Source organism: Sciurus vulgaris (genome assembly GCF_902686455.1).
Source record: "Sciurus vulgaris genome assembly, chromosome: 3".
Taxonomy (NCBI): Eukaryota; Metazoa; Chordata; class Mammalia; order Rodentia; family Sciuridae; genus Sciurus; species Sciurus vulgaris.
The window spans coordinates 53,921,509-53,949,018 of NC_136463.1; the positions used below are offsets into that span (position 1 = coordinate 53,921,509).

At 41.0% G+C, this 27,510-nt stretch overlaps 2 protein-coding genes and 2 pseudogenes across 4 annotated transcripts; 3 read left to right on the top strand and 1 right to left on the bottom strand.

Moving 5' to 3' along the window:
• Positions 1 to 2,960: 2,960 nt before the first annotated feature.
• LOC306657511 (nucleolin-like) lies at positions 2,961 to 5,285 on the bottom strand. Its single transcript, XM_079133583.1, has one exon. It carries the CDS (start codon positions 5,251 to 5,253, stop codon positions 3,166 to 3,168), a length of 2,088 nt encoding a protein of 695 aa, XP_078989709.1. The 5' UTR covers positions 5,254 to 5,285; the 3' UTR covers positions 2,961 to 3,165.
• Positions 5,286 to 9,421: 4,136 nt separating this feature from the next.
• Positions 9,422 to 10,040, top strand: LOC306656907 (prothymosin alpha-like; annotated as a pseudogene). Its single transcript has one exon. The product of its transcript is annotated as a prothymosin alpha-like (transcript).
• A 1,084-nt stretch (positions 10,041 to 11,124) lies between these two features.
• Positions 11,125 to 11,740, top strand: LOC306657047 (large ribosomal subunit protein uL6-like). The gene has a single exon (XM_079132700.1). It carries the CDS (start codon positions 11,147 to 11,149, stop codon positions 11,723 to 11,725), a length of 579 nt encoding a protein of 192 aa, XP_078988826.1. The 5' UTR covers positions 11,125 to 11,146; the 3' UTR covers positions 11,726 to 11,740.
• A 12,675-nt stretch (positions 11,741 to 24,415) lies between these two features.
• On the top strand, positions 24,416 to 25,347 carry LOC306655948 (large ribosomal subunit protein mL49-like; annotated as a pseudogene). The gene has a single exon. The product of its transcript is annotated as a large ribosomal subunit protein mL49-like (transcript).
• The last annotated feature ends 2,163 nt before the right edge of the window (positions 25,348 to 27,510 follow it).

Here is a 27,510-nt window from a genome sequence, read left to right on the forward strand (position 1 = left end):
GTGTTCCTGTATAAACCATTTGCATTTTGTGGTGTAACTATTCTGAGCACTTTCTTTCCTATTACAACATTTCCCTAACGGCACCCAAGACATGGGTATTTCAAGTTTCAAGATCATGTCCTTCAATCATAGAGGCAGTTTCAATTAATGCCAAAAAGCAAGCTAGCAATTGTCTCTCAAATGGAAAGTTTCTGGTTCAAAATCCCAGTGGTCATTGCCGGTTAGTGCTTTTGCCATAGCCCAAATCTGCCCTTCACAGGTCTATGGTCCACACCAGTACTCCAGCTTCCAATGGGTTGTTAAAGTAGTAATCTCTTTGTTCACCAAGCATTCTATACTGTTTCAGATTAACAATCTATGTGGGCTTAGGAAATTTTATTGGTCATGCCATTTAGTATGATCAGTCAATATTGACAGAAGGGCCTTCTGATGTACAATGCTAGGTAGGGGAACTATATCCCAGACAGGCACCACCATCTCCATAATACCATCAAGAAAAGGAGACAAAATCACTTCACATAAAGTCTGTTCAAGCATTTCAATTTTCATTCAAACTTTCACCTTAATCCCATGAACTATCGTATTTCCATATTCTCCAAATATAACTACAGCACCGTTAGGACTCACCAACAGGTTTTGGAACCATAGTATGTGGATTTCCATGTTCAGGAGTCCCAGAAATGTCTCTTCTCCATTCCCTAACCATTTTACCTATTGGTGTATGTATGGTCTTGGGTCCCCAACCAGGGTCAGGCTAAGGGACTGAGGCTCTTCAAAAGTCCTTATCTTATTTAGAATGTGGGGTCAAGTCTCAGACAATTCAAGGTCAATTATAATCTTTATATTCTGACTTTTCAAATTGCTTAAGAGCAGGATAAATTAGGCAGATTTGTTTAGGGCCCCTCAAAGTTAGGAGACCAGCAGGGACTCCCATTGGTCCACCCAACTTCCAAGAAGACTTCATTAAGACCTGTGTTGTGACTCCATCAAGATCTACTTGCTGGGGCTGAGATTGTGGTTCAGTATTAGAGCACTTGCCTAGCACGTGTGAGGCACTGGCTTTGACCTTCAACACGACATAAAAATAAATAAATAAAATAAAGGTATTGTGTCCATCTACAACTAAAAAATATTTTTTAAAAAGGTTTGCTTGCTTGCTTTATTTATTTATTTCGGTGGTACTAGGGACTGAACCATTGGTCTTGCATATGAAGGCAAGCATTTCACCAGTGAGCTATACCCCTAGCCCCCTCCCTCCCTCCTTCTCTTTCTTTCTTTCTTTCTTTTTTTCTTTCTCTCTCTCTCTCTCTCTCTCTCTCTCTCTCTCTCTCTCTCTCTCTCTCTCTCTCTCTCTCTCTCTGTCTCTCTCTCTCTCTCTCTCTTTCTTTTTCTTTTTCTTTTTTCTTTTCTTTCTTTCTGTACTGGGGGTTGAACCCAGGGGTGCTTATCCACTGAGCCACATCCCCAGTCCTTTTAGTTTTTATTTTGAGACAGAGTCTTGCTAAGTTGCTTAGGACATTGCTAATTAGCTGAGGCTGGCCTTGAACTTAGAAGCTCCTGCCTCAGCCTCCCTAGTCTCTGGGATTGCAGGTGTGCACCACCATGCCCAGCAATGTCTGCTTCATTCATACCACTTCTTAAGAACCATTTAATGAGTCCTTTGACTCTCCTTTTCTCTTTCCTCATACTCTTATAAATCAGTCTTTCTTTCTTACCTGTTGTTTCAGCAGAATTTTTACTATCTGTAGCAACTCTGTTGAGACTAGCAGTTATACCTCAGACTAGCCAGAATCCAACCTTGGCCCAGTAAGATCTGCCCCAACACTCTCTCTTCATTTTAACTATTTACAGAAAATAATAACCAAGAGATTATATATTTGCTTGTTTCTTATTACTTTGCCTTTTCATATATACTTAGTATGCCAAATACTCAGGGGTTAGATTCATCATTTAAATTCTGTTTATAACTTTTTCCTTCAGTTGCTGATCACAGTGGAGTTACATGCAGTTCTATAACATGGGTAACTAGAATAAAAAGTTTAACAACCCTCACCCTCTCATCTTTCCTCTTTTTCCAAACCACATGTTACAGTGAGTTAGAGTCAATCCCACTTTCAATGTCAACTGCAAACATTTAGGCCAACTGTACAGTTAGAGGAAATAGCCCCCACACAAAACCGCCCTCACCTCTGACACTGCCTGCAAGTTTGGGGGCTTCTCAAAACCACTCTGTGTGTGCGCGCGTGCTTAGAAAAAAAATCACTTGTGCTTTGCATATTAGAAAGTCAACAGATAATCTCTAAAATGGAAAAATGAAAAAAGAGCAGTACCTGCATATTACTTAAAATTAAGAAAACAAATACTAAAAGCAGTCACTAACAAAGACTTTCCTCTGTGCAGCAGGCCTAGGCAGGAGGAAGGGACGCGATGGACCACTCTTGCTTTCACCATGAACCATTTAATATGTTTGATGATATTGGCTAAGTGAATGCATGACCTGGCCAGATAAAGAGGTAATTTTAAAAATTTTTTTAGTTGTAAATGGACACAATGCTATTATTTTATTTATTTTTATGTGGTGCTGAGGATGTAACCCTGTGGCTCACATGTGCTGGGCAAGCGCTCTACCACTGAGCCACACCCCAGCCCTAGAAGTAATTTTTAAAATCTATGTGGAGAAGTTTGTTACCATATTCAGAATTACAAAGGCCAACCACATCATGAAGATTTGGGAGAGATGGGTGCAGTGGAAGCCTGTTTAGGGAGCAAGGAACAAAAACCAGAAAGGAGAAGTGAGTTGTGGAGAGCACCTGAATGGGGTCGCCACTTGCCCTGAGCCAGTTGTGATGGCGGCCAAGTAGGGAAGCCACAAATTCTGACCAGAAGGAATGAAAAGAATTTGTGGAGGCACTTCATCATTTTCCAAATCTTTTTTTTTTTTTTTTTTTTTTTTTTTTCTCTTTAAAAAGTTTATATGAATATCCAGTCAAAACCAACAGGGTATCTCCTTTGAAATGTCATCTATACGATTTCCAAGTAGACCACAGGACTGTATACTGTCTTGGAATGTCCTCAAAAGGCTCTGTCATTGAACAGGTAACAGAGTTTAAAAACCCCAGAGTCCTTTCTTTCAAATGGAAGAGGGAAAGACAGGGACAGAAGAAACTATTCAAACTTCGTCTTCTTTCCTTGTGGCTTGTGGTCTCCTCCTCCCCCTCTGCCTCCTCGGAAGCCTCCTCGCCCTCCAAAGCCTCCCCGGCCTCTGCCGCCAAATCCACCTCTGCCTCCTCGGCCGCCACCTCTGCCTCCAAAGCCTCCTCTTCCTCCACCACGACCCCCAAAGCCACCTTCCCCTTTAGGCTTGGCCCAGTCCAAGGTAACTTTGTTTCCATCAATTTCACCATCTTCCATGGCCTCTTTGGCAGCTTTGGCATCTTCCTCACTGTTGAAGTCTACAAAACCAAACCCTTTGGAGGATCCGGTTTCCCGGTCAGTGACTATCCTTGCACGGACAGAGCCGTCAAATGATTCTTTTAAGGTTTCTTCGGTGGTATCTTCAGACAGACCTTTGACAAACAGAGTTTTCGATGGCTGGCTTCTTGCGTTAGGTGATCCCCTGGGTCCTTGCAACTCCAGCCTGATTGCTCTGCCCTCAATTTCCCTTTTATTACAGGAATTTAAAGCTTCTTTTGCATCTTCAAATGAAGCAAACTCTATAAAGGCATACCCTTTAGATTTGCCATTTTGGTTCTGGGGTACTTTGATAAAAGTTGCCTTCTCAAATACTTCCTGAAGAGTTTCTTCTGTTGCATTGTAAGAGAGGTTGCTTAAAACCAGAGTTTTTGATTCACCACTCCAAGTGCTATTCTTTCCACCTCTGTAGTCTTGATTTTGACCTTTCTCTCCAGTGTAGTAGAGGGAAACAGATCGCCCATCAATCTCTGTTCCCTGCTTTTCTTCAAAGGTTTTCTCTGCATCAGCTTCTGTCTTAAATTCAATATAAGCAATCCCTTTACTCTTCCCATCCTTGCTGACTAATCTGATCTCCATGGCATCTTCAAACACTTCTTTTAATTCATCCTGAGTGACTTTGTAAGGGAGATTTTTGGCCAAAAGTGTTCTTGCATCTCGATCTTTCTTACTGTCTTTTCCTTTTGGTTTCTCTAGTTTAATTTCATTGCCAAAAAGTTTTAAACCAGCGAGTTCCAAGGCTTTTTCCAGATCTTCAGCAGATTCAAAATCCACATAGCCAAACTTCCTAGTCGTTCCAATTCTGACATCCACAGCAGCCAGATCATTTTTTGCAAAAAGTTCACTGATACCAATTTTTAGTTCAGGAGCAGATTTGTTAGAATTCAGGTTTCCAACAAAGAGATTAAATGATGTAGTTGGTTCTGTGCCTTCCACTTTCTGTTTCTTGGCTTCAGGGGCTGCCTTCTGTTTGGCCATTTCCTTCTTTCGTTTTCCAGGTGCTTCTTTGACAGGCTCTTCTTCTTCCTCCTCCTCCTCTTCCTCGTCATCATCTTCATCTTCCTTGTCCTCATCCTCCTCCTCATCATCATCTTCATCCTCATCTTCCTCCTCTTCATCCTCCTCAGCCACACTCTTGGCTTTCACTGGTGCGGCTTTTGCAGCAGCTTTCTTTCCTTTGGCTGGTGTGATCTCCATAGCTTCTTCTTCAGAGTCATCTTCTTCCTCCTCATCCTCGTCCTCATCGTCTTCGTCGTCATCCTCATCATCATCCTCATCCTCTGAGGCAGGGGCAGCAGCTGCTGCTTTCATCACTGCTGGTTCAAATTCATCCTCATCCTCATCCTCATCATCCTCATCATCATCTTCCTCGCTGTCATCCTCCTCCTCCTCATCGCTGTCTTCCTTCTTGGCATTCTTGCCATTTTTTGCCCCCTTGGCTGGGGCAACAGCTCCCTTCTTACCAGGGGCTGCTACCGATGCTTTACCCAGAGTGGCTCCCTTCTTGCCAGGTGTTGTAACTGCTTTGGCTGGTGTAACTGTCTTCTTGGCTGGTGTGGCTGCTGCCTTTTTGCCTGGAGCGACAGCTGCTTTCTTGGCAGGTGTGGCAATTGCCACCTTTTTTGTTGGGGAAACTACCACCTTCTTTGCTGGAGTTGCAGTAGCCTTCTTGCCTTTCTTCTGAGGAATGACCACCTCCTCTCCACTGCTGTCATCTTCTTCATCTTCTGACATTTCCTCATCTTCACTATCTTCTTCTACCTCCTTTGGTGGAGGAGCCATTTTCTTGGGGTCACCTTGATTTTTACCGGCCTTAGTTAAGCCCATTTGTTTTAAAAAGTCAACTAGTTGTGCATAGTCTTTCGGAAATTCTGAACTTAATTCAATTTTATTTTGAATTAAGATCTGAAGGCATCTCAGGGGGGGGAACCTCCCTTTAACGTAACAACTTGGGTCTTCTCATATACTTTTCCTTTCCCAGACCGAGCGGCACCACGTGGGTGTACAAGCCACGCCACCATGTGCCCGCAGCCCAGCGCCTCCTGGTGCCCACCACGTGTCGGCCCGCCCGGCCCAGGCGGAGCGATGCGAAGGCCGCCGAGCCTCCCACCAAGGCCAGTCTTGCTGTTGCCCGCCCCAGGGCCCGGCCCCCTGAAGACTCGGGGCCCACGCGGCGCGGCCCTCCAAATCTTTTAAGTTAGACTTAGGTGCTGCCAGTCTAGGGAGATGACAACAGAAACAAAGGACAGACAGGCTACAAAAAGCAAACACAAGAGCTTAAAAAGAAAAGCCTATTAGCATGAGGAGGAAAGACTCACTTTCATACTGTAGGTACCCCGGTGACCATCCTGTGTCATAATCCAGGGTAATTTTTTTTTTTTTGGCAGGGAGTACAGGAGTTTAAACCTAGGGACATTTTACCACTGAGCTACATCCCCAGTCCTTTTTATTTTTTATTCTTATTATGTTTTATTTGATACAGAGTCTCACTAAGCTGCTAAGGTTGGTCTAGAACTTGCAATCCTCCTACCTCAGCCTCCCAAGTCGCTGGAATTATAGCCATGCAACACGGCTCCTGGTTCAGGGTGACTTATTTTTATAATGATTGTATCAAGTCATTGGGAAAGTTGATCTGTGTTCAGTGGGCTCTGCTTTTTTTAGGACAGGGTTTTAGAAATATGTCCATTGAAAGTGGCTTAAATTATTTACAATGTGTTATCCTCAATTATCTGTTCAGTCTGCTTTTTTTTCTCCTAGTTCCCTGAGAACTTTCCCTTGTCCCTTTGCCCCTGAGTGGGGGAACTACCTCCTCCATCTCCATGGGTCTCCCCAGCCTTGCCAGGACTGAAAAAAAGAACAGTTCTGTCACCTTGATGTCCCATGTTCTGTCACCTTGATGTATGGCCATTCAGTGAAGGTCACTCTCTGGCCTTGCTAGTCTTAAATATCCAAGATGCTGAAGCTAAATTCCATGTAAAACCTGTAACCCACTCAGTTATGGGGTGATGATCAACTTTCTGGACAGTACCCAACCTCACCTGATGCATGCCACCTGTTCAGTGATGAAGACTTATTGCTGAAGAGCTGCTTTCCTTAGAAATCAAATTGTCTGAGTTCCAGAGATTATTTTGCACTGTTCACTATGAATCATCAGACAAGTGAATTCATTCCCTGCTCTGGTCTTAGGTGCCCTCACTTGTCTGAAAAATAAAAGTACAGAACTATGGGGGTGAGGATGTAGCTTACTAGGGCATTTGCCCAGCATGTGTGAGGCCCTGGGTTTGATCCTCAGAAACACAAAAACAAGCAAACAGACCATTTTTAAGGTTGCTTTCTTCACTAATATTGTTGAACTCAACTATTTCAGCCACAGATCCCTGAGTTTCTGTGTTCATCTGCCTCTACCACAGATGGGGGATGGGCTTCATTCTGCCCTTCTTTACTGACCATCTGTAAGTCTGGGAATCTTTTCTTTTAATTTTGACAGGGTTTTGCTAAATTACCCAGATTGATCTCGAAGCTGCAATCCTCCTACTTCAGTCCTCCATAGTTGGGATCACAGGTGTGCCACGTAGCAGTGGCTTATAGATTTAGTCCGCTATATGACTGGACCATAATTTACCACTCCCTCATTACTGGACGCTTGGATTGTTTCCTCCCTTTTGCTGTGAGAGTGAATGAATGAATATTCTTGTACTTACATAATTTTTTGCATGGACCTGTATCTCCTGCACAAAACTTAGAGATTCATCCTTTAGGCTGCATCAAAGAGAACATGCAGAGAGTGTTTCCCTAAAAGTTGTTAGTTAGAAAAAAAAATTGTGTCTCACTATCATTTTAGTTTGCATTTCACTTCTTTTAATGTGCTTGAGATATATACTGGGGTTGTGGTTGTAGTTCAGTGGTGGAGCTCTTGCCTAGCACATATGAGGTACTGGGTTTGGTCCTCAGCACCACATAAAAATAAATAAATGAAATAAAGGTATTGTGTTCATCTACAACTAGAATTAAAAAAAAAATGTATATATATATATATATATATATATATATATATATATATATATATATATAGTAGGGAGATCCAAGATGGCGGACTAGAGGAAGGCTGCGTTCCTTGTCACTCCATAACACCGGATTCAAGCAGAGGATATCTGTTTCTCGGTGAGGCAGTTTTTGCTGCTTATCGATCCCCTGGTGTTTACCCCATTTGTCTGCTGTGATGACCTGCAATCTGCCAGCATATCGACGCCTTTTTTGAAAGCAGATTGCTCACTGTCAGGCGTCTATCATCCGCCATTTGCTTGCCTCTCGCCTGTCCATCGCCTACCTTACCCCTATCCATCACCCAACGCTCAAGGTTCACCTCCCAATCGTCCAACAGCTGCCAGCAGACTGACCGCAGACCGCCAGTGGAGCACCAGCTGCCTGCTGTCGCCTGGAAGTTCACTGTCACAGTACCTGCAGGTTTGATTACACGTGGCTGCCGCCATTTTGAGACAACAGCCAGGCCCCATAGGACCCCTGGCCGGACTGACTGAGCCCCATCTCCAGGATCCCTCAGCCCGACCACTCCCTGCCTCTGGGGCCCTCACATCAACTGACCACTCCCTGCTGCCAGGACCCCCAGACCAACTGACTGAGCCCTATCACCGGGAACCCAGACCGACTGATTGCACCGGCCTCCAGGATCCCACAACTACACCAAACACACTGGACCTCCAGGACCCCTGCCGGACCAACTGCATCCTGTCTCCAGGACCTCCAGCTGACCACGTCCACCCCTGAGCTGCAGCTCCCCATTTGCCAACACATTTCAAAGCCAGAGCGGCCATCTTGGATAATCCTGGAAGCCGTAGCTCCGATCTTTGGGTGGGGCAAATCCCATCCTGAGACGCCTGCTGGAGGCTTGAAGCTCATTGTCAGGTACCTCTCATACATCAGGCTACTGAACACTGGGAGGTTTCATTAGTATATGACTGTTATACAGTAGATCTTTTTTCTCCTTTTTAAAAAAATTTAAGTTTTTATTTCTTTACTTTCTTGCTTTCTTTTCCTTTTGTTTACCTGTTCCCTCAAAGTCTCTTTCTTCCTTTTTTGCATGCTAACATCCGATTTCTTTTGATTACACTCTCACCCTTTCTATTTTCTAGAACTTCTGTATATTCTTTTCTTATCCCATTAACAGCCATATTCTACATCCCTCTGCATCCTCTTTGTCCTCCATTAGAAACTGCAGACCTTACTGCAAACCTGTTTGTTTTACCGAAGATAACATTTGAACTCATTTTGTTTATTATGACAATTTTGTTATTGTCCCCATAGGGGCTATTTGGTCTAGGATTGCATAGTGTCTGATTTGGGCACTGCTAATATTGATCTCCCCTTAAAGAAAGGGTTTTGGAAACCTATAGGGCCACTATAAGCCTATAGGGGGAAATCTGCAATACCCCAGATCTGCACTGTTGGAGGGGAAGATACATGAACAACATGAAAAAACAAGGGAAGAAAATGATCCAAACAAATCTAGATTCTATAGTAATAGAATCCAATGACAGTGTTAGAAGAAATGTCAGAAAAGGACTTCAGATTATACATGATTAAGATGATTCGCAAAGCAAAGGATGAGATAAGAGAGCAAATGCAGGCAATGAATGATAATACCAGTAAGCTGAAAGAGCACCTGCAGGAAGCAAAAGATCATTTCAAAAAAGAATTTCTCAAAAAAAAAAAAAAAAAAAAAAAAAAAAAAAACACAGAAATCCTTGAAATGAAGGAGACAATAAACCAAACACAAAACTCAATGGGACTGGCTGCTCTGAAAAGCCATCTTTGCATTGTTCCTGGGTTCAGCCTCGCTGGCGGCAACCACCTCTGCCGCCGCAGACTCCGGCAGCTTTGTCACCAGAGTCCCTGAACTCTCATTTCCTCTTTAACCCACTGCATCGGCTCACCAGCGTGCCCCACCATGTCAGTCGCGGCCATGGACACTAGCTCTGAGATCACCACCAAGGACTTAAAGGAGAAGAAGGAAGTTGTGGAGGAGGCAGAGAATGGAAGAGATGCCCCTGCTAATGGGAATGCTAATGAGGAAAATGGGGAGCAGGAGGCTGACAATGAGGTAGATGAAGAAGAGGAAGAGGGTGGTGAGGAAGAGGAGGAGGAGGAGGAAGGTGATGGCGAGGAAGAGGATGGAGACGAAGATGAGGAGGCTGAGGCAGCTACAGGCAAACGGGCAGCTGAAGATGACTGAGGATGATGATGTTGATACCAAGAAGCAGAAGACCGATGAGGATGACTAGACAGCAAAAAAGGAAAAGTTAAACTAAAAAAAAAAGGCCACCGTGACCTATTCACCCTCCACTTCCCGTCTCAGAATCTAAACGTGGTCACCTTCGAGTAGAGAGGCCCGCCCGCCCACCCACCGCGGACAGTGCCACCCGCAGATGACACGCGCTCTCCACCACCCAACCAATACCACAACGTGAATTTGCAACAGGGGAGGAAAAAAAAGAGAACCAAAACTTCCAAGGCCCTGCTTTTTTTCTTAAAAGTACTTTAAAAAAGGAAAATTTGTTTGTATTTTTTATTTACATTTTATATTTTTGTACATATTGTTAGGGGTCAGCCATTTTTAATGATCTCGGATGACCAAACCAGCCTTTGGAGTGTTCTCTGTCCTACTTCTGACTTTACTTGTGGTGTGACCATGTTCATTATAATCTCAAAGGAGAAAAAAAACCTTGTAAAAAAAAGCAAAAACAGCAACAAAAAAAACAATCTTATTCTGAGCATTCCAGTAACTTTTTTTGTGTATGTACTTTAGCTGTACTATAAGTAGTTGGCGTGTATGAGATGGTTAAAAAGGCCAAAGATAAAAAGGTTTCTTTTTTTTTTTTTTTTTTCTTTTTTTGTCTATGAAGTTGCTGTTTATTTTTTTGGCCTGTTTGATGTATGTGTGAAACAATGTTGTCCAACAATAAACTGGAATTTTATTTTGCTGAGTTGTTCTAAAAAAAAAAAAAAAAAACTCAATGGAAAGCATCACCAACAGACTAGACCACTTGGAAGACAGAACCTCAGACAATGAAGACAAAATATTTAATCTTGAATATAAAGTCGCCCAAACAGAGAAGATGGTAAGAAATCATGAACAGAATCTCCAAAAACTATGGGACATCATGAAAAGACCAAATTTAAGAATTATTGAGATTGAGGAAGGCACAGAGATACAAACCAAAGGAATGAACAACCTATTCAATGAAATAATATCAGAAAATTTCCCAAACCTGAAGAATGAAATGGAAAATCAAATACAAGAGGCTTACAGAACACCAAATGCACAGAATGGCAACAGATTCACACCAAGGCACATTATAATGAAAATGCCTAACATTCAAAATAAAGATAGGATTTTGAAGGCCGCGAGAGAAAAGCATCAGATTACATATAGGGGGAGACCAATACGGATAGCAGCCGACTTCTCAACCCAGACTCTAAAAGCTAGAAGGGCCTGGACCAACATATTTCAAGCTCTGAAAGAACATGGTTGCCAACCAAGAATCCTATACCCAACAAAACTAACCTTCAGATTTGAAGATGAAATAAAATCCTTCCATGATGAACAAAAGTTAAAAGAATTTACAAATAGGCTCTTTTTGCCGCATCTACTGCGAGAATGAAGACCATTCTCAGCAATCAGACTGTCGACATACCAGAAAATGTCGACATTACTCTGAAGGGACGCACAGTTATTGTGAAGGGCCCAAGAGGAACCCTCCGGAGGGATTTCAATCATATCAATGTAGAACTCAGCCTCCTTGGAAAGAAAAAGAAGAGGCTTCGGGTTGACAAATGGTGGGGAAATAGGAAGGAATTGGCCACTGTTCGCACGATCTGTAGTCATGTACAGAACATGATCAAGGGTGTTACACTGGGCTTTCGTTACAAGATGAGGTCTGTGTACGCTCACTTCCCCATCAATGTTGTTATTCAGGAGAATGGGTCTCTTGTTGAAATCCGAAATTTCTTGGGTGAAAAATATATCCGCAGGGTTCGTATGAGGACAGGTGTTGCTTGCTCAGTGTCTCAAGCTCAGAAAGATGAATTAATCCTTGAAGGAAATGATATTGAACTTGTTTCAAATTCAGCTGCTTTAATTCAGCAAGCCACAACAGTGAAAAACAAAGATATCAGAAAATTTTTGGATGGTATTTATGTTTCTGAAAAAGGAACAGTTCAGCAGGCTGATAAATAAGATCTAAGAGTTATCCAGCCACAGAAACAACAGTCCTGGAGAGTCAATTTGATATTCAGTGATGCAATAAAAGATATCTATTGACTTTGGACTTAATCTTCTCCAACAGGTTGAATAAACTTTAGTGTCCTTTCAAAGGAAAAAAAGAAAAAAAAGAAAAAAAGAATTTACAAATAGAAAGCCTGCACTACAGAATGTTCTCAACAAAATATTCCATGAGGAGGAAATGAAAAACAACAATGGAGGTCAGCAAAGGGAGGAACTACCTTAGAGAAAAACCACTCAAAGGAGAAACCAAGCCAACTTAAAAACCAAAAGTAAGCCAAATGACTGGGAATACAAATCTTTTCTCAATAATAACCCTGAACGTTAATGGCCTAAACTCCTCAATCAAAAGACATACACTGGCAGAATGGATTAAAAAGAAAGACCCAACAATATGCTGCCTGCAAGAGACTCATCTCATAGAAAAAGACATCCACAGACTAAAGGTGAAAGGATGGGAAAAAACCTACCATGCACATGGACTCAGTAAAAAAGCGGGGGTTTCCATCCTTATATCAGATAAAGTGGACTTCAAGCCAAAGTTAGTCAGAAGGGATAAAGAAGGACATTTCATACTGCTTAAGGGAACCATAAATCAGGAAGACATAACGATAGTAAATATTTATGCCCCAAACAATGGTGCATCCCTGTACATCAAACAAATCCTTCTCAATTTCAAGAATCACATAGACCACAACACAATAATTCTGGGTGACTTTAATGCACCGCTGTCACCACTAGATAGATCTTCCAAACAAAATCCAACCAAAGAAACCATAGAACTCAATAACACAATCAATAACCTAGACTTAATAGACATATATAGAACATTCCATCCATCAATGAGCAGATACACTTTCTTCTCAGCAGCACATGGAACCTTCTCGAAAATAGACCATGTGTTATGCCACAAAGCAGCCCTTAGGAAATGCAAAAAAATAGAGATACTGCCTTGTGTTCTATCAGATCATAATGGACTGAGAGTAGAAATCAATGACAAAATAAAAAAAGAAAATTACTCCAAGACTTGGAGACTAAATAATATGCTATTGAATGAAACATGGATAACAAAAAACATCAGGGAGGAGATTAAAAAATTCTTAGAGGTCAATGAGAATGATGATACAACATATCAAAATCTTTGGGACACTATGAAAGCAGTAATAAGAGGGAAATTCATTGCATGGAGCGCATTCCAGAAAAGAATGAAGAGTCAACAATTAAATGACCTAACATTACAGCTCAAAGCCCTAGAAAAAGAAGAACAGAATAACAGCAAAAGTAGTAGAAGACAGGAAATAATTAAAATCAGAGCTGAAATCAATGAAATTGAAACAAAAGAAACTATTCAAAAAATTGACATAACAAAAAGTTAGTTCTTTGAGAAAGTAAACAAAATAGATAAACCCTTAGCCACACTAACAAAGAGAAGGAGAGAGAAGATTCAAATTACTAAAATACATGATGCAAAAGGAAATATCACGTCAGACACCACTGAGATACAGAACATGAGAAGCTACTTTTAAAATCTGTATTCCAACAAAATAGAAAGTACCGAAGACATTGACAAATTTCTAGAGACATATGCTCCTCCCAAACTGAACCAGGAGGACATACATGATTTAAACAGATCAATATCAAGCAATGAAATAGAAGATGCCATTAAAAATCTACCATCCAAGAAAAGCCCAGGACCAGATGGATTCTCAGCCAAGTTCTACAAGACCTTCAAAGAAGAACTCATTCCAATACTTCTCAAAGTATTCCAGGAAATAGAAAAGGAGGGTACCCTACCAAACTCATTCTATGAAGCTAATATCACCCTCATACCCAAACCAGGAAAAGACACATCAAGGAAAGAAAATTTTAGACCAATATCCTTGATGAATATAGATGCTAAGATCCTTAACAAAATATTGGCAAACCGTATCCAAAAACATATTAAGAAAATTGTGCACCACAGTCAAGTGGGGTTCATTCCTGGAATGCAAGGATGGTTCAACATTCGTAAATCAATAAACATAATCCATCATGTCAATAGACTTAAGGATAAGAATCATATGATTATTTCAATTGATGCAGAAAAAGCATTTGACAAAATACAACACCCCTTCATGCTCAAAACACTAGAAAAAATAGGGATAGTAGGAACATACCTGAACATTGTAAAGGCTATTTATGCTAAGCCCATGGCCAACATCATTCTTAATGGAGAAAAACTGAAACCATTCGCTTTAAAAATGGGAACAAGACAGGGATGTCCTCTTTCACCACTTCTATTCAACATTGTCCTCAAAACCCTAGCCAGAGAAATTAGGCAGACTAAAAAAATTAAAGGGATACGAATAGGAAACGAGGAACTTAAGCTGTCACTATTTGCGGATGACATGATTCTATATTTAGAGGATCCAAAAACCTCCTCCAGAAAACTTCTAGACCTCATCAATGAATTCAGCAAAATAGCAGGCTATAAAATCAACACACATAAATCTACAGCATTTTTATACGCAAGCGATGAAACAGCTGAAAGGGAAATAAGGAAAACAACTCCATTTGCAATAGCCTCAAAAAAAATAAAATACTTGAGAATCAATCTAACCAAAGAGGTAAAAGATCTCTACAATGAAAACTACAAAACACTGAAGAAAGAAATTGAGGAAGACCTTAGAAGATGGAAAGATCTCCCATGTTCTTGGATAGGCAGAATTAATATTGTCAAAATGGCCATACTAAAAGTGCTATACAGATTCAATGCAATTCCAATTAAAATCCCAATGACGTACCTCACAGAAATAGAGCAAGCAATCATGAAATTCATCTGTAAGAATAAGAAACCCAGAATAGCTAAAGCAATCCTTAGCAGGAAGAATGAAACAGGGGGTATCGCAATACCAGAACTTCAACTATACTACAAAGCAATAGTAACAAAAACGACATGGTATTGGCACCAAAATAGACAGGTAGATCAATGGTACAGAATAGAGGACACGGACACAAACCCAAATAAATACAATTTTCTCATACTAGACAAAGGTGCCAAAGTATGCAATGGAGAAAAGATAGCCTCTTCAACAAATGGTGCTGGGAAAACTGGAAATCCATATGCAACAGAATGAAACTAAACCCCTATCTCTCACCCTGCACAAAACTCAACTCACAATGGATCAAGGACCTTGAAATTAGACCAGAGACCCTGCATCTTATAGGAGAAAAAGTAAGTCCACATCTTCACCTTGTTGGCTTAGGATCAGACTTCCTTAACAGGACTCCCATAGCACAAGAAATAAAAGCAAGAATCAATAACTGGGACAGATTCAAACTAAATAGCTTTCTTTCAGCAAAGGAAACTATCAGCAACGCGAAGAGAGAGCCTACAGAGTGGGAGAATATCTTTGCCACTCATACTTCAGATAGAGCACTAATTTCCAGAATATACAAAAAACTCAAAAAACTCTACACCAAGAATACAAATAACCCAATCAACAAATGGACTAAGGAAATGAACAGACATTTCACAGAAGAAGATGTACAAGCAATCAACAGATATATGAAAAAATGTTCAACATCTTTAGTAATAAGAGAAATGCAAATCAAAACTACACTAAGATTCCATCTCACCCCAATTAGAATGGCGTTTATCAAGAATACAAGCAACAATAGGTGTTGGAGAGGATGTGGGGAAAAAGGTACACTCATACATTGCTGGTGGGACTGCAAATTAGTGCAGCCACTCTGGAAAGCAGTGTGGAGATTCCTTAGAAAACTTGGAATGGACCTACCATTTGACCCAGCTATCCCACTCCTCGGCCTATACCCAAAGGACTTAAAATCAGCATTCTACAGAGATACAGCCACATCAATGTTCATAGCGGCTCAATTCACAATAGCCAGACTATGGAACCAACCTAGATGTCCTTCAATTGATGAATGGATAAAGAAACTGTGGTATATATATATATATATATATATGCGTGTGTGTGTGTGTGTGTGTGTGTATATACAGTGGAATATTACTCAGCTATAAAGAATAATAAAATTATGGCATTTGCAGGCAAATGGATGAAATTGGAGAATATCATGTTAAGTGAGATAAGCCAATCTCAAAAATCCAAAAGAGGAATGATCTCACTGATAAGCGGATGATGACACTTAATGGGGGATGGGAGGGGGGCAAGAATGGAGGAAGGAGGGACTGTATAGAGGGAAAAGAGAGGTGGGAGGGGTGGGGGGGAGGAAAAAATAACTGAATGAATCAAACATCATTACTCTATGTAAATATATGAATATGCAAATGGTATGCTGTTACTCCATGTACAAACTGAAACAACATGTATCCCATTTGTTTACAATAAAAATAAATTAAAAATAAAGAAATATATATATATATTGTATAATCTCATCATGACCTTTGCTTTTTTTTTTTTTTTTTTTTAATTGGGCCAATATTTTTTCTTAATTTCTGGAAGCTCTTTGTAGTTTAGAAAGTAAGCCCTTGGTCTTTGATATGACTTGGAGATGTTTACCCTCAGATTGTTGTATGTCTTTTGACCTTATTTGTAATTTTTAATTTGACATCTTATTCTGAGATATAGTCACATATTAACACTTGTTTAGAAATATGGCACATCTCATATCCCCTTTACCCAAATTACCCCAATGGTAACGTGCTACAAAATGATAACACACTGTATTTATGAATGTTTTTGCAACAAAAAAAGTTTGTTGTCGCTATTAATTTAGTGGAATTTATCAGTCTTTTTATTTGTAGTTTCTGATTTTGAGTTACAGACGCCCTGGCAATACTTAAGTCACCCAGTAGAGGGAGCATCACTTCCATGACTCAGTTTAGTAGAGAAATAGCTAGAGATGTCCTTTTCCCTGAGAGTGGTCTCTCCATCCAACATGACTTTTGCTCTCTCCACAGGGCCCACTTCTTGTCGCTCCATGCTCTGGCCTTGGCCCTGGCCTGGATATACAGTTTCTGGCAACGCAAACAGCTCAACTCAGCTAAAGATGGCAGTGCTGAGAGTTCCTGGGAAGGCCTCGTGTTCCTGCCCATAAGCCCCTCTGGCCTATAAACTACCCAAGTCAGGGCCAGTTAACTGGGTGGGCAGGCTTGGGAGCAATGCCATTTCAGTGCCCTGTCTGTCCAGAGTTCCCTGGGATTGGGGCAAACCTCTCATGGACAGTTCTCAACTCCACAAACCTCTTGTTTTCCTTCACTCTCCTGCCTTTTCTTCTCACTACAGAGTTGGGGACTGTGAAGTCAAACCCATCCCCAGGCTTCTATCGACCACCTGCCATTTCTGCTACTTAAGCCACAATTACCGGGCTTCCTACACTTGAACTGTAATTGAATTTCCTTGGGAACTCAATGACAAGATTGATTCAGCCTAATTGAGTCAAAGATCAACTCCCCAAGCCATTCATCTAATCCTGGTTTCTGCCTGGGGCTCTCTGGGTCAGGGCTGTGACTCACAGTTTTTGTTTAAATAGTGAAGAACCCAACTGACACCTTTTAAGCACCTTCAATGGATCCTATGAACATTGACCTTTTTTTGCCCCCTTCCTTGTTCTAGGTTCTAGCCGACTGAGGGTAAAGGAAATTTCTGCTGTTAAATTTGTTTGCGTTTTCTTCACATGAATGTTCCAATGCAATTCTAAGAAGAAGAAAAAAATGTAGGCAGTTCAAAAACAAGTTTGGAAATGAGTAAAACATCAGCTTCTAGGAAGTTAGCAGCTTGTTCTTTTTAAAATTGTCTCTATATGACTCAATAATAAAACAACAAATGAGGGAGGGAGGGATGGGGAAATGTTAATCAAGGGGCACTAAATTACAATTAGTGGAAGTAAGCTGTTCTGGTGTGCTATTGCACAGTAGTGTGACTATAGATAATGACAATGAGTACTGTATATTTCAAAAAGCTAGATGAAAGAAACTTTAATGTTTTCACCATATATAATAAGTGTTTGAGAAAACATGTTTAACCTTATTTAAATATCATGCAGTGTATATAGGTATATAGTGGATATAGATATTGAAACATCACATGGTATCCCATATATGTATATGTGTATATATATATGTATATGTATATATATATAATTTTTATGTTTTTATGTATCACTTAAAAATAAATTTGAAGTCAGACATGGTGGTATACCCCTGTAATCCCAGGTACTTGTGAAGCCAAGGCAGGAAAGTACAAGGCCAGCCTCAGCATTGCAAGATCCTCAGCAGCTTAGGGAGACCATGTCCTAAAATAAAAAGGACTGGAATGTAGCTCAGTGGTTGAGCAAGCCTGCCTAGCCTGTGTGAGACCCTGTATTCAATTCCCCACTACCTAATAAATCAATCGATCCAATAAAAAATTTAAAAAGTTAAATAACCCAATTTTAAAATGAACCTAATGTTTCATGCCTGTAGTCTCAGCTACTCTGGAGGCAGAGGTGAGAGGATCATCTGAGCCCAGGAGTTGGAGACCAGCCTGGGTAATAGAGAGAGACACTCTCTCAAAAATAAATAATAATAAAATGAGCAAAGAATCTAAATAGCTAGTCTTCTAAAGAAGGTAAAAAATTGGCCAAAAACACATGAAAAGATGCTCAACGTTATTAGCAACCAGGAAAATGTAAATTAAAACTGCGGTCAGAGGGGCTGGAGTTATGGTTCAGTGGTAGAGCATTTGCCTAGCATGTGTGAGGCCCTGGATTTGATCCTCAGCACCACATATAAATAAATTAATAAAATAAAGGTCTATCAACATATAAAAATATTTTTAAAAAACTGCAACAAGATATCATTTCACAACCACTAGAATGGCTATAATATGAAAGATCGATAAGAACAGGTTAGAGTGAGGTTGTTGAGAAATTGGGACACTCATATGCTGCTGATGGAAATGCAGAATGATGTAAGTTCTTTGGAAACAGTATGGCAGTTCCTCAAGAGGCACAATGCAGTTACCATGTTGACCCAGGAATTGTATGCATAGTGTTTATACACACACAAGAGAAATGAAAACATGGTTCACACAAAATACGCACATGTATAGCCTTATTCATAAAAGCCAAAAAGTGGAAACAACCCCAAAGTCCATCAATTGATGAATGGATAAAGTTTGGTATAAGGATACAGTGGAATTTCATTCCACCATAAGAGATAATGAAGTACTGATACATGCTACAACATGACCTTGAAAACACTATGCTAAATGAAAGAAACCAGACACAGAAGACACACACATATTGTATGATTCCATTTACATGAAGCATCCAGAATAGGGAAAAACATGAGACAAAGTAGATTCTATGGTTGCTTTTTAGGACTGAGGAGGGCATGGGGGTAATGGATAAAGGGTGTGGGGTTTCTTTTTGAAGATATGAAAGTGTTCTAAAATGGATTATGGTGATGGTTGTGCAATTCCTTGAATAAATTAAGAATGATTGAAATGGATACGTTGTTGCACACCTGTAATCCCAGCAACTCAGGAGACTGAGGTAGGAGAATTGCAAGTTCAAGTCCAGCCTCAGCAATTTAGCAAGATACTGTTTCAAGCAAATAAAAATAAAAAGGGCTGGGAATGTGTCTTAGTAGTTAAGTGCCCCTGAGTTTAATCCATAGTACCCCCACCCCCCAAGAAAAGAACTATTGAACTGTACACTTTAAATAGATGAATTGTGTGGTATGAGCATTACATTGCAAGATGACTGTTAGGGCGAAAAAGTTAATGCCAGGGAAGGAACTTTTCCAGGCAAAGTCTGAAAACAAACAAACAAACAAAAAACGATGAAGAGTAGGTAGTGCATCACCTGGGAGCTCAGCAGGACACTTGGGCGCCTCCCAGACCACAGATTCAGAGACTGCATTTGAACAAGATCCACAGGCAATCTGTATTCACAATGTAGTTTGAGAAACACTGCACTAGACGACAGTCTACAGTGGAAATTTTAAAACTACCCCTCACTGACCTGGTTCTGTCTCAAGTATTTTTGCAACTTATGTGAATGTGGTAGACAGTCTCCAAAGATGACGGCAGTTTGGGATAGGAAAAATCAGCATTTTAGGTATTCCTGACATCAAAGTCTGTGTGTGTGTGTGTGTGTGTGTGTGTGTGGTGTGTAGGGGTGGTGTGTTCCCACACACTAAAGCAGTTCTCCAGCAGACACCAATTGGGCCTCCTCTAATTCAATTCAATTCTGACCCCACAGGTTAAGGGCTCAGTTCCACATGCTTCCCCCCACTGTCCAGTCTAGTTCAGGCCACAGATGTGCTACCACTGCATATATCTCAGAGAGGATTGTTCAGGTGGGTCCTTCCACAGCAAAGAACCTTGTGCAACTACAATGTAACTTTGTTTAAGTGACTGTTTTAGGGTGGTTTGTTTTGTTTCTGTGGTGCTGGTAATTGAAACTGGGCTATCCCCAGCTCCTTTGGAATGTTTTGTTGCAAAGTAATATATAACAGTCAGAGGGGTGGAGGGAAGGAAAAATAACAGAATGATACAAACATCATTACCCTGTGTACCTGTATGATTACACAAATGGTGCAACTCTACTTCATGTACAACCAGAGAAACAAGTTGTACCCCATTTGTGTACAATGAATCAAAATAAATAAATAAATTAAAAAACAAAACAAAACCGGTCAGGCACTTGGGGCACAGTAGTTCCTGTGATCCCAGTGACTTGAGAGGCTGAGGCAGAAGGATGGCAAGTTCAAGGTCAGCCTATACTGTAATCAACTTGGTGAGAACCTGTCTCAAAAACAAAAACAAAAACAAAAACAAAACAAAACTGGAGCTGTAGCTCAGTGGTAAAGCACCCCTGGGTTTAACCACCAGTACCAAACAAACAAACAAACAAACAAACAAATAATATATAACCAGAATAACTGTACTATTCTGAGGCTGGACATCTGAAATTGGAGGTCACGGTTAGCAGAAAATTCTGTAGCCAAGTAGTAATTGTGCTGTATGCCAAGAACCAGTGATTTGTTTTACTGCCTAAATTTAAAACCCCTTACTACACCTTTCAGGCAGTTACCATTCAAGTTATCACAAAAGGGGCTGGAGGTGTAACTCATGTGTGAGGCTCTGGTTTCAATCCCCAGCACCTTCACGAATAAAATGAAGATATCATAAAAGGTAGAAGAGAAAAAAGAATAGCAGCATAACAACCTGAGAGCCAGGAAAATAAGTGTTCAAACTTTATTTATTTGGTACCAAGGATTGAACCCAGGGCCACTTAACCACTGAGTCACATCCTCAGCCTCTTTTTGTATGGTATTTAGAGACAGGGTCTCACTGAGTTGCTAAGGCTGCCCTTGAACTCACAATCCTCCTGCCTCAGCCTCCTGAGCAGCTGGGATTACACGTCGTATGCACCGCGACACCCAGCAGTTTTCAAACTTCCTTAAACAAGATGTTAATGCTGTACACATGTGATGTACCTCTATCATCAGTGACTATAAATAACTGATGTTTATGAGTAAAAAAATGGAAATGAAAGACAATTCCGAAAAAATTCAAATGCTATGCTGTAACCGGGGAGGTCCAGTTCTGCTGCCACCAGATGAAGACAAGACTCAAGAAGCAGAGAGATGGGAGCCAGGCTTGGTGGCCACGCCAGCAGCTCTGGGAGGCTGAGGCAGGAGGATCTAGAATTCAAAGCCAGCCTCAGCAAAAGTGAGGCACTAAGAAACTTAGTGAGACCCTGTCTCTAAATAAATACAAAATAGGGCTGGGGATGAGGCTCAGTGGTCGAGTACCCCTGAGTTCAATCCCCGGTACCAACCAACCAAACAAACAAACAAACAAAAAAACAGTGAGATGAGAATAGAAGGAGTTTTAATGGCAGCAAGCCAGCAGGTAGAACACAGAGGGCTTTGATGCAAGTCCCTTAGCCAGGGTCACAGGTGCACAAGCTTATATGGGAAGAGATGGAGGCAGGAAGCAGTGGTCCTTAACTCTTACAGCAATCATTTCTCTTGACTGTTGGTTTTCATGTTGGCCATAGGTCACTAGGTGTCCTTGTAAACCTAAAGAAAGATACTAATAGGGAGGTTGTTCAAGTGGTGTTGTTCTTTGATGTTTTCCTTTATTTTTCTTTCCAGGAAAAGCATCTAACTTAGTTGGTTAATTATTTGGGGAGAAGCAGTGGAAAAGCAGACTTGCTGGACCTAGAAGCTACTTAAGCCATTCACTGGCTTCAAAATCAAAACACTAATCAATGCCTTATTTTAAACATTTTAGAAAAAGAAAAGTGAATAAACTGACAAAAATATTTCATTTATGATCACAATAAAAGCCTTTAAATACCTGTGGAAAAAATAATTAGAAGTGTCTAGGACCTGCAGCAATAAAATTACGAAGCTTTACTAAAGAAAAGGCAAAAAAAAAAAAAAAAAAAAAAAAAAAAAAAAGTGGGGAGAAGCAACAAAGATGAAAGAAGCATTATCATGAAAATGAAGTCTCCTGAATTAGTGTTGCATCTTGTTTTTTCTGATGCATTCAGTTATTATCTCTAGTAATTTTGAAGTGATTTTCACTTCATTTGCAAAATATGATAGTTTTACTCCTTCCCTTTCTTTGTGTATATCTTTCTTTCTCTTCTCAGATAGCTTTGTCAGAATTTTTAGAGCCAAGATAAGTAAGGGAAATAATATGTCCTTGTCTTATTCCTGTTTTATAGAGGAACAATTCACACTTCTCCATTAAGTGTAATTTTGACTTTTGGTTTTCAACAGTTGCCTTTTGTCATGTTAAAGAGACAATCTTTTATTGCTTTCAGGAAGAATTTCAATGAAGAATCCCCTTTGGGTCTTTATGGAAATAATTATATGCATTTTTACAATTTTTTCAATAATATTGTTGGGAATATTATTATGCTGACTCTTGAGCTTTGGAGGCAAAGAAACTAGAAATGGTTAAAGCATATGTTCCTTTTAAAATTACATTATATTCTGATTGCTAAAATCTTATCTCAATTTTTTTACATATCCATTAATGCATGACATTACTGTTTAAACTTCGATTATAATGTTATTCTTACTAGATGTGATAGTCCAAATCTGCCTCATCAAAAAAAATGAGACAATTTAGAAAGAAAGTTAATAGCAATAGCAATAAAAAATTTAGGCAGTCCAACCTCACTAGGAAAAAAAATGCTAAATAAAATCTAATGAGATACCAAAATTCACAGCAAGTTTTAAGATAATCCCAGTTCAGAAAAAAAGGGATACTTTTCTTGCACAGAAGTATAAATCAGTACAACCCTAAAATTTTATGTACAAAGCCCAAATCCAATGAACTCAGGAAAGAGAAAGAAGATGGTCAGATATGAATAGTTCTGGATTTCTTCTTTCTTGTACTTTTCAGATTTTCTACATATATATGTTGCTTTCATAATTAAAATGTGCTTATTCAAATTATAACCACAATGAGATACCTCTGCACATTCACCAGAATGGCTAAAATGAAAAGTAAGAATAATATTAATGTTGGTAATGATGGGGACCCCTGGGAACTTATTTTATTTGTTTTTGGTACTAGGGATTTAATCCGGGGGTGTTTCATCACTTTCACCACTGAGCTACATCCCCAGCACCCTCCTTTTTAGTTTTCTTTCTTCCTTTCTTTTCTTTTCTTTTTTTTTTATTTTTTATTTTGAGACAGCGTCTCACTAATTTACTTAGGACCTTGTTAAATTGCTGAGGCTGTCCTTCAACTTGCTATCCTCCCGTCTCAGCCTCCTGAGTCATTGGGATTACAGGCATGTGTCACTGCACCAGCTGCCCCTAGAATTCTCAAATATTACTTATAAATTGGTTCAACCACTTTGGAAACCCCTTGACAGTTATTTATTAAGCTAAGCCTAGACATACCAGCAATTTCATTCCTAAGTATATACTCAGCAGAAATAAGTGCACACATCCACCAAAATATCTGTGCAAGAATGCTCACCACATGCTCAGCACAGTTTTATTTGTAATAAAAACTTTAAACAATTCAAATGTCTGATCAAAGAGAATAGATAAGTCTGGTACATTCAATCAAACCAAAGAGAAGAAATTCTGAATATGTGCAATAACATAAATGAATCTCACAAACATGTTGCAACAAAGAAGTCAAAGGCAAGAGTTCATACTAGTGGTTCTCTTTAAATTAAGTTCAAGCATAGACAAACGTATTCATGACCATAATAGTGGTCATCACTGAGGGGTGGGGGAAGACTTAACTGGGAGGAGATCCCAGGGGACTCCGACTGCAGTGTTGGAAATGTTCTATTTGGTTTGGACAGTGGCTACTTGGGTGTTCACATATGTAAAAGTTTATTAAGTTTATTTTAAATGTATGTACTCCATGGAAGTTAGTCCTCGGCAAAAAGAGGAGTTTTGAAATGTATTTACTACCCGCCCCCCGATACTGGAGATCAAATCCAGGCTCTTACACATGTGATAGGCAAGCATTCTATCACTGAGCTATACATGGTCTTTTGTATTTTAAATTTTTATTTTGACATATGGTCTCACTAAATTGCACAGCCTGGGTCCTGGGCGGTGCGCGGGGGCGGGGCGGTGCGCGCGGGCGCGGCGGCGGGACCAGGCCGGCTGCGCGCGCAGAGGCTATCGCAGGGGCAGGCCAAGATGGCGGCGGCCGCGTTCCGGGCGTCGCTGCGGGACTGCGGCCCTGGAGTGCCGCGGGGCTTGGCGCTTTGGCACCAGAGCCAGACCCAGGGGCCTCCTGATTACCCCAGCTTCGTGGAATCTGTGGATGAGTATCGCCTTGTGGTGCGCTTTGTTACCTCCCACCAGCATCCCAGAGCCCCCAAAGCATGAACTTTATCCCACCCCTAGTGGCTGGCAGCCTCCCAGAGATCCCCTACCCAACCTGCCCTACTTTGTGCGGCGTTCTCGAATGCGCAACATCCACCTCTACAAGGACGTCACACATGGCAATCGTCAGATGACTGTAATCCGGAAAGTGGAGGGGGATATCTGGGTCCTACAGAAGGATGTGGAGGATTTTCTGAGCTCACTGCTGGGGAAGACACCTATCACCCAGGTTAATGAGGTGAAGGTGCCCTGCGAGTTAAGGACTACTTTGATGAGCAGCTCAAAGCCTGGCTCCTTGAGAAGGGCTTCTGAAGCCCACCGAGCAACCTGCATGGTTGGCATAATCCCCCATAGACTAGAGTTCAGGCGATCTTGGGAATTGAGAAGTATGTTGTAACCCCTGGGAAAGGAAACAGAAAACAGGGCTAATGGCTTGGGCAGGGCAGACTATGAGGGCTAAGACTATTGACCCAGGCCTTTCTTACATCAAGAGGGAAACAGGTGTCCACTAGGGCAGAGCTGTCAAGCATGAGAGACCCACCTTGAACAGCCAAGCTAGGAGAGGACATTATCTGCTGTCCGTCCCCTCATTGTGGCCTGTTACTTGGGGCTGGAAGCGACAGCCCAGCCCCTTTTGGGGGAAGGGTTCACAGGGCAGAGCCATTGGGCACATCCTTCCTTGGCCCTTGGGAACTCACTGCTGGGAGCATTCCTGAGCCTTTGCTGTAGGTCAGACTTGGCTCCGTCCTGTAGGCTATGTGAAACAGTTGACTCTGGCATAGGGTCCTGAGGGCCTTAAGTTCCAAGTGCAGTGCTGGGCATCAGGGCACAGAGTGCCCTGAAGCCCAGGGAGAGTGGGAAGCCTAGTCCTGGTCCCTGCTCCATTCTGAACCACTTAGGCTTAACTGGGTTTCCATCTCTAAGAAGTCGAGTGATTAGCTTTGGCTGGCCTGGCCAGTCCATAAGATGGTGCCCGGGAGCTCCTCACAGGCCAGTCCAAGACCATCCTCCCAGCCTGTTGACCTGCACACAGGAAGTTGCAGGCCTTTCACTCCTGTGGGTCCTCCTCTGGAGCCAACAGACCTTCACTCTTTCCTCACTGTGGAGTCACAGGGGCCAAAGGCCTGAGGGTCATCCTCCGCCCTCAGACTGGCTAAGACAGGGTTTGGATCTGGCTTCTGTAATTGGTCTCTGACCTAAGGCAGGAGTACTGATTCTCTCTGGGACTCAGTGTATATGTAAAATGAGTATGTCTTTGCAGTTATTTAATAATCAAGTGTCTATTCCTGGAAAGTACAGACCATTATCAATTCTATAGCCTCAGTAAGGAAAAGGAGCCCAACCCTAATTCTGACACAAGCCCCACCAGTCATTAATGCAAGTTTTTATTTGGCCATGTATACAATTTAAGCTATTAAAATTTGTACGATATTTACAAATTAAATAATCATCTGGGGAAAAAAAATTACACAGCCTGGTCTCAAGCTTGGGATCCTTCCTCCTCAGCCTCCCTAGTAGCTGGGATTACAGGCAGGCACCACCACTTCCAGCTGAATGAACCGTTTAACCAAACCTACTTCTAGGAAATTACCCAGAGGAAGTAAGTCAGGATCCTAGCACAAAGATTTATGTCCATAGATACTTACTGTAACAATAATGTGTTGTATTAAAACCTTTAAAGAAACTCTTGTGGTCACTAGGCGCGGCAGCACATGCCTATAATTCCAGCTACTGGGGAAGCTGAGACAGGAGGATCTCAAGTTCAAGGCCAGCCTTAGCAACTTAGTGAGACCCTGTCTCAAAATTTAAAAAAATAAATGAAAAGGGTTGGGGATTTTGCTTAGTGGTAGAGCACTCTAGGCTCAATCCTTAGTACTAGGAAGAAAGAAAAGAACTTATTATCCAAATGGAGGGGCCTAGTTACAAAAACTTACAAGCATCAGTTATTCCCATGGTATGTGATTTGTCTATGTGATGTAATATTCTGTAGGTACCAGAATTTAGGATATGGACTAGGGGTGCAGCTCAGTGGTAAAGCATTTGCAAGGCCCTGGATTCAGTCCCCAGCACCACACACACCCAGGCTTCCAGGCCTAAAATGAATACTCATATTCACAGTATAAATTTGTGTTTAACTAATAAATGGTGTAAATTAAACATGCAAAATAGTATGCACAGTGTCAGTATAATTATGTGGAAAACAAAAATATGTAAGTACAGGGACAAAAAACAGGAAAAAAGAGACTAACACTGTGTTGTCATTGACCCTGAAAATAGAGGGTGTACAGGACATTCTCACTAATGTCCTTCTTTTTTAGCATTGGAATTGAGACCTGGGTTGAGCTGGTCTCAGCACTCACCAAAACTCCAGACCTCCTTTGGGTTCAAGCAAATAAGCTCATTAGGAGGTTTCTAGAAACTGCCTGACTTTGATGGTTTCTTTAAGACTAGAATCTCTCTGTTGCAGCTGGAGTTCTTCAGAACTATCCTAAAACATCAAGAAGACAGACTCAAATTATTGCTTATGTCAGAAAAGTTTTCTTCCACCCTGTTAAGTGCATTTTGTGGGGGTGGTGCTGTGAATTAAACTGACAGAAGACAGATTTGTGAGAACAAAAACAAAGCTTATTCCCATACTCACGTGGTAACTCAATGAAAAGTGGCTCAGGTCAATAACTAAAGGTAGGGGTTTATATACCCAATTTAACAGAAGAAAGGGAGTGGGAAGAGAAAGGCTTCTGAGGGAAGAATAAATGAGTTTCTTTAGAACAACAAATAGACTTTTAGAGGAAACAAAACAGGAGATAAGATTATTTATGGTAATGTTTGTTTATGCAGGTGCCCGTGGCATGAAGAGGGGGTTTATGGTAGTTTCACTCTTGGTCTCCTTCCTGGGAGTGAAATA

What these genes read in the sequence shown, in the direction of transcription:
- LOC306657511 (XM_079133583.1), bottom strand. Translation starts at nt 5,253, where the DNA reads ATGGCTCCTCCACCAAAGGAGGTAGAAGAAGATAGTGAAGATGAGGAA.
- LOC306657047 (XM_079132700.1), top strand. Translation starts at nt 11,147, where the DNA reads ATGAAGACCATTCTCAGCAATCAGACTGTCGACATACCAGAAAATGTC.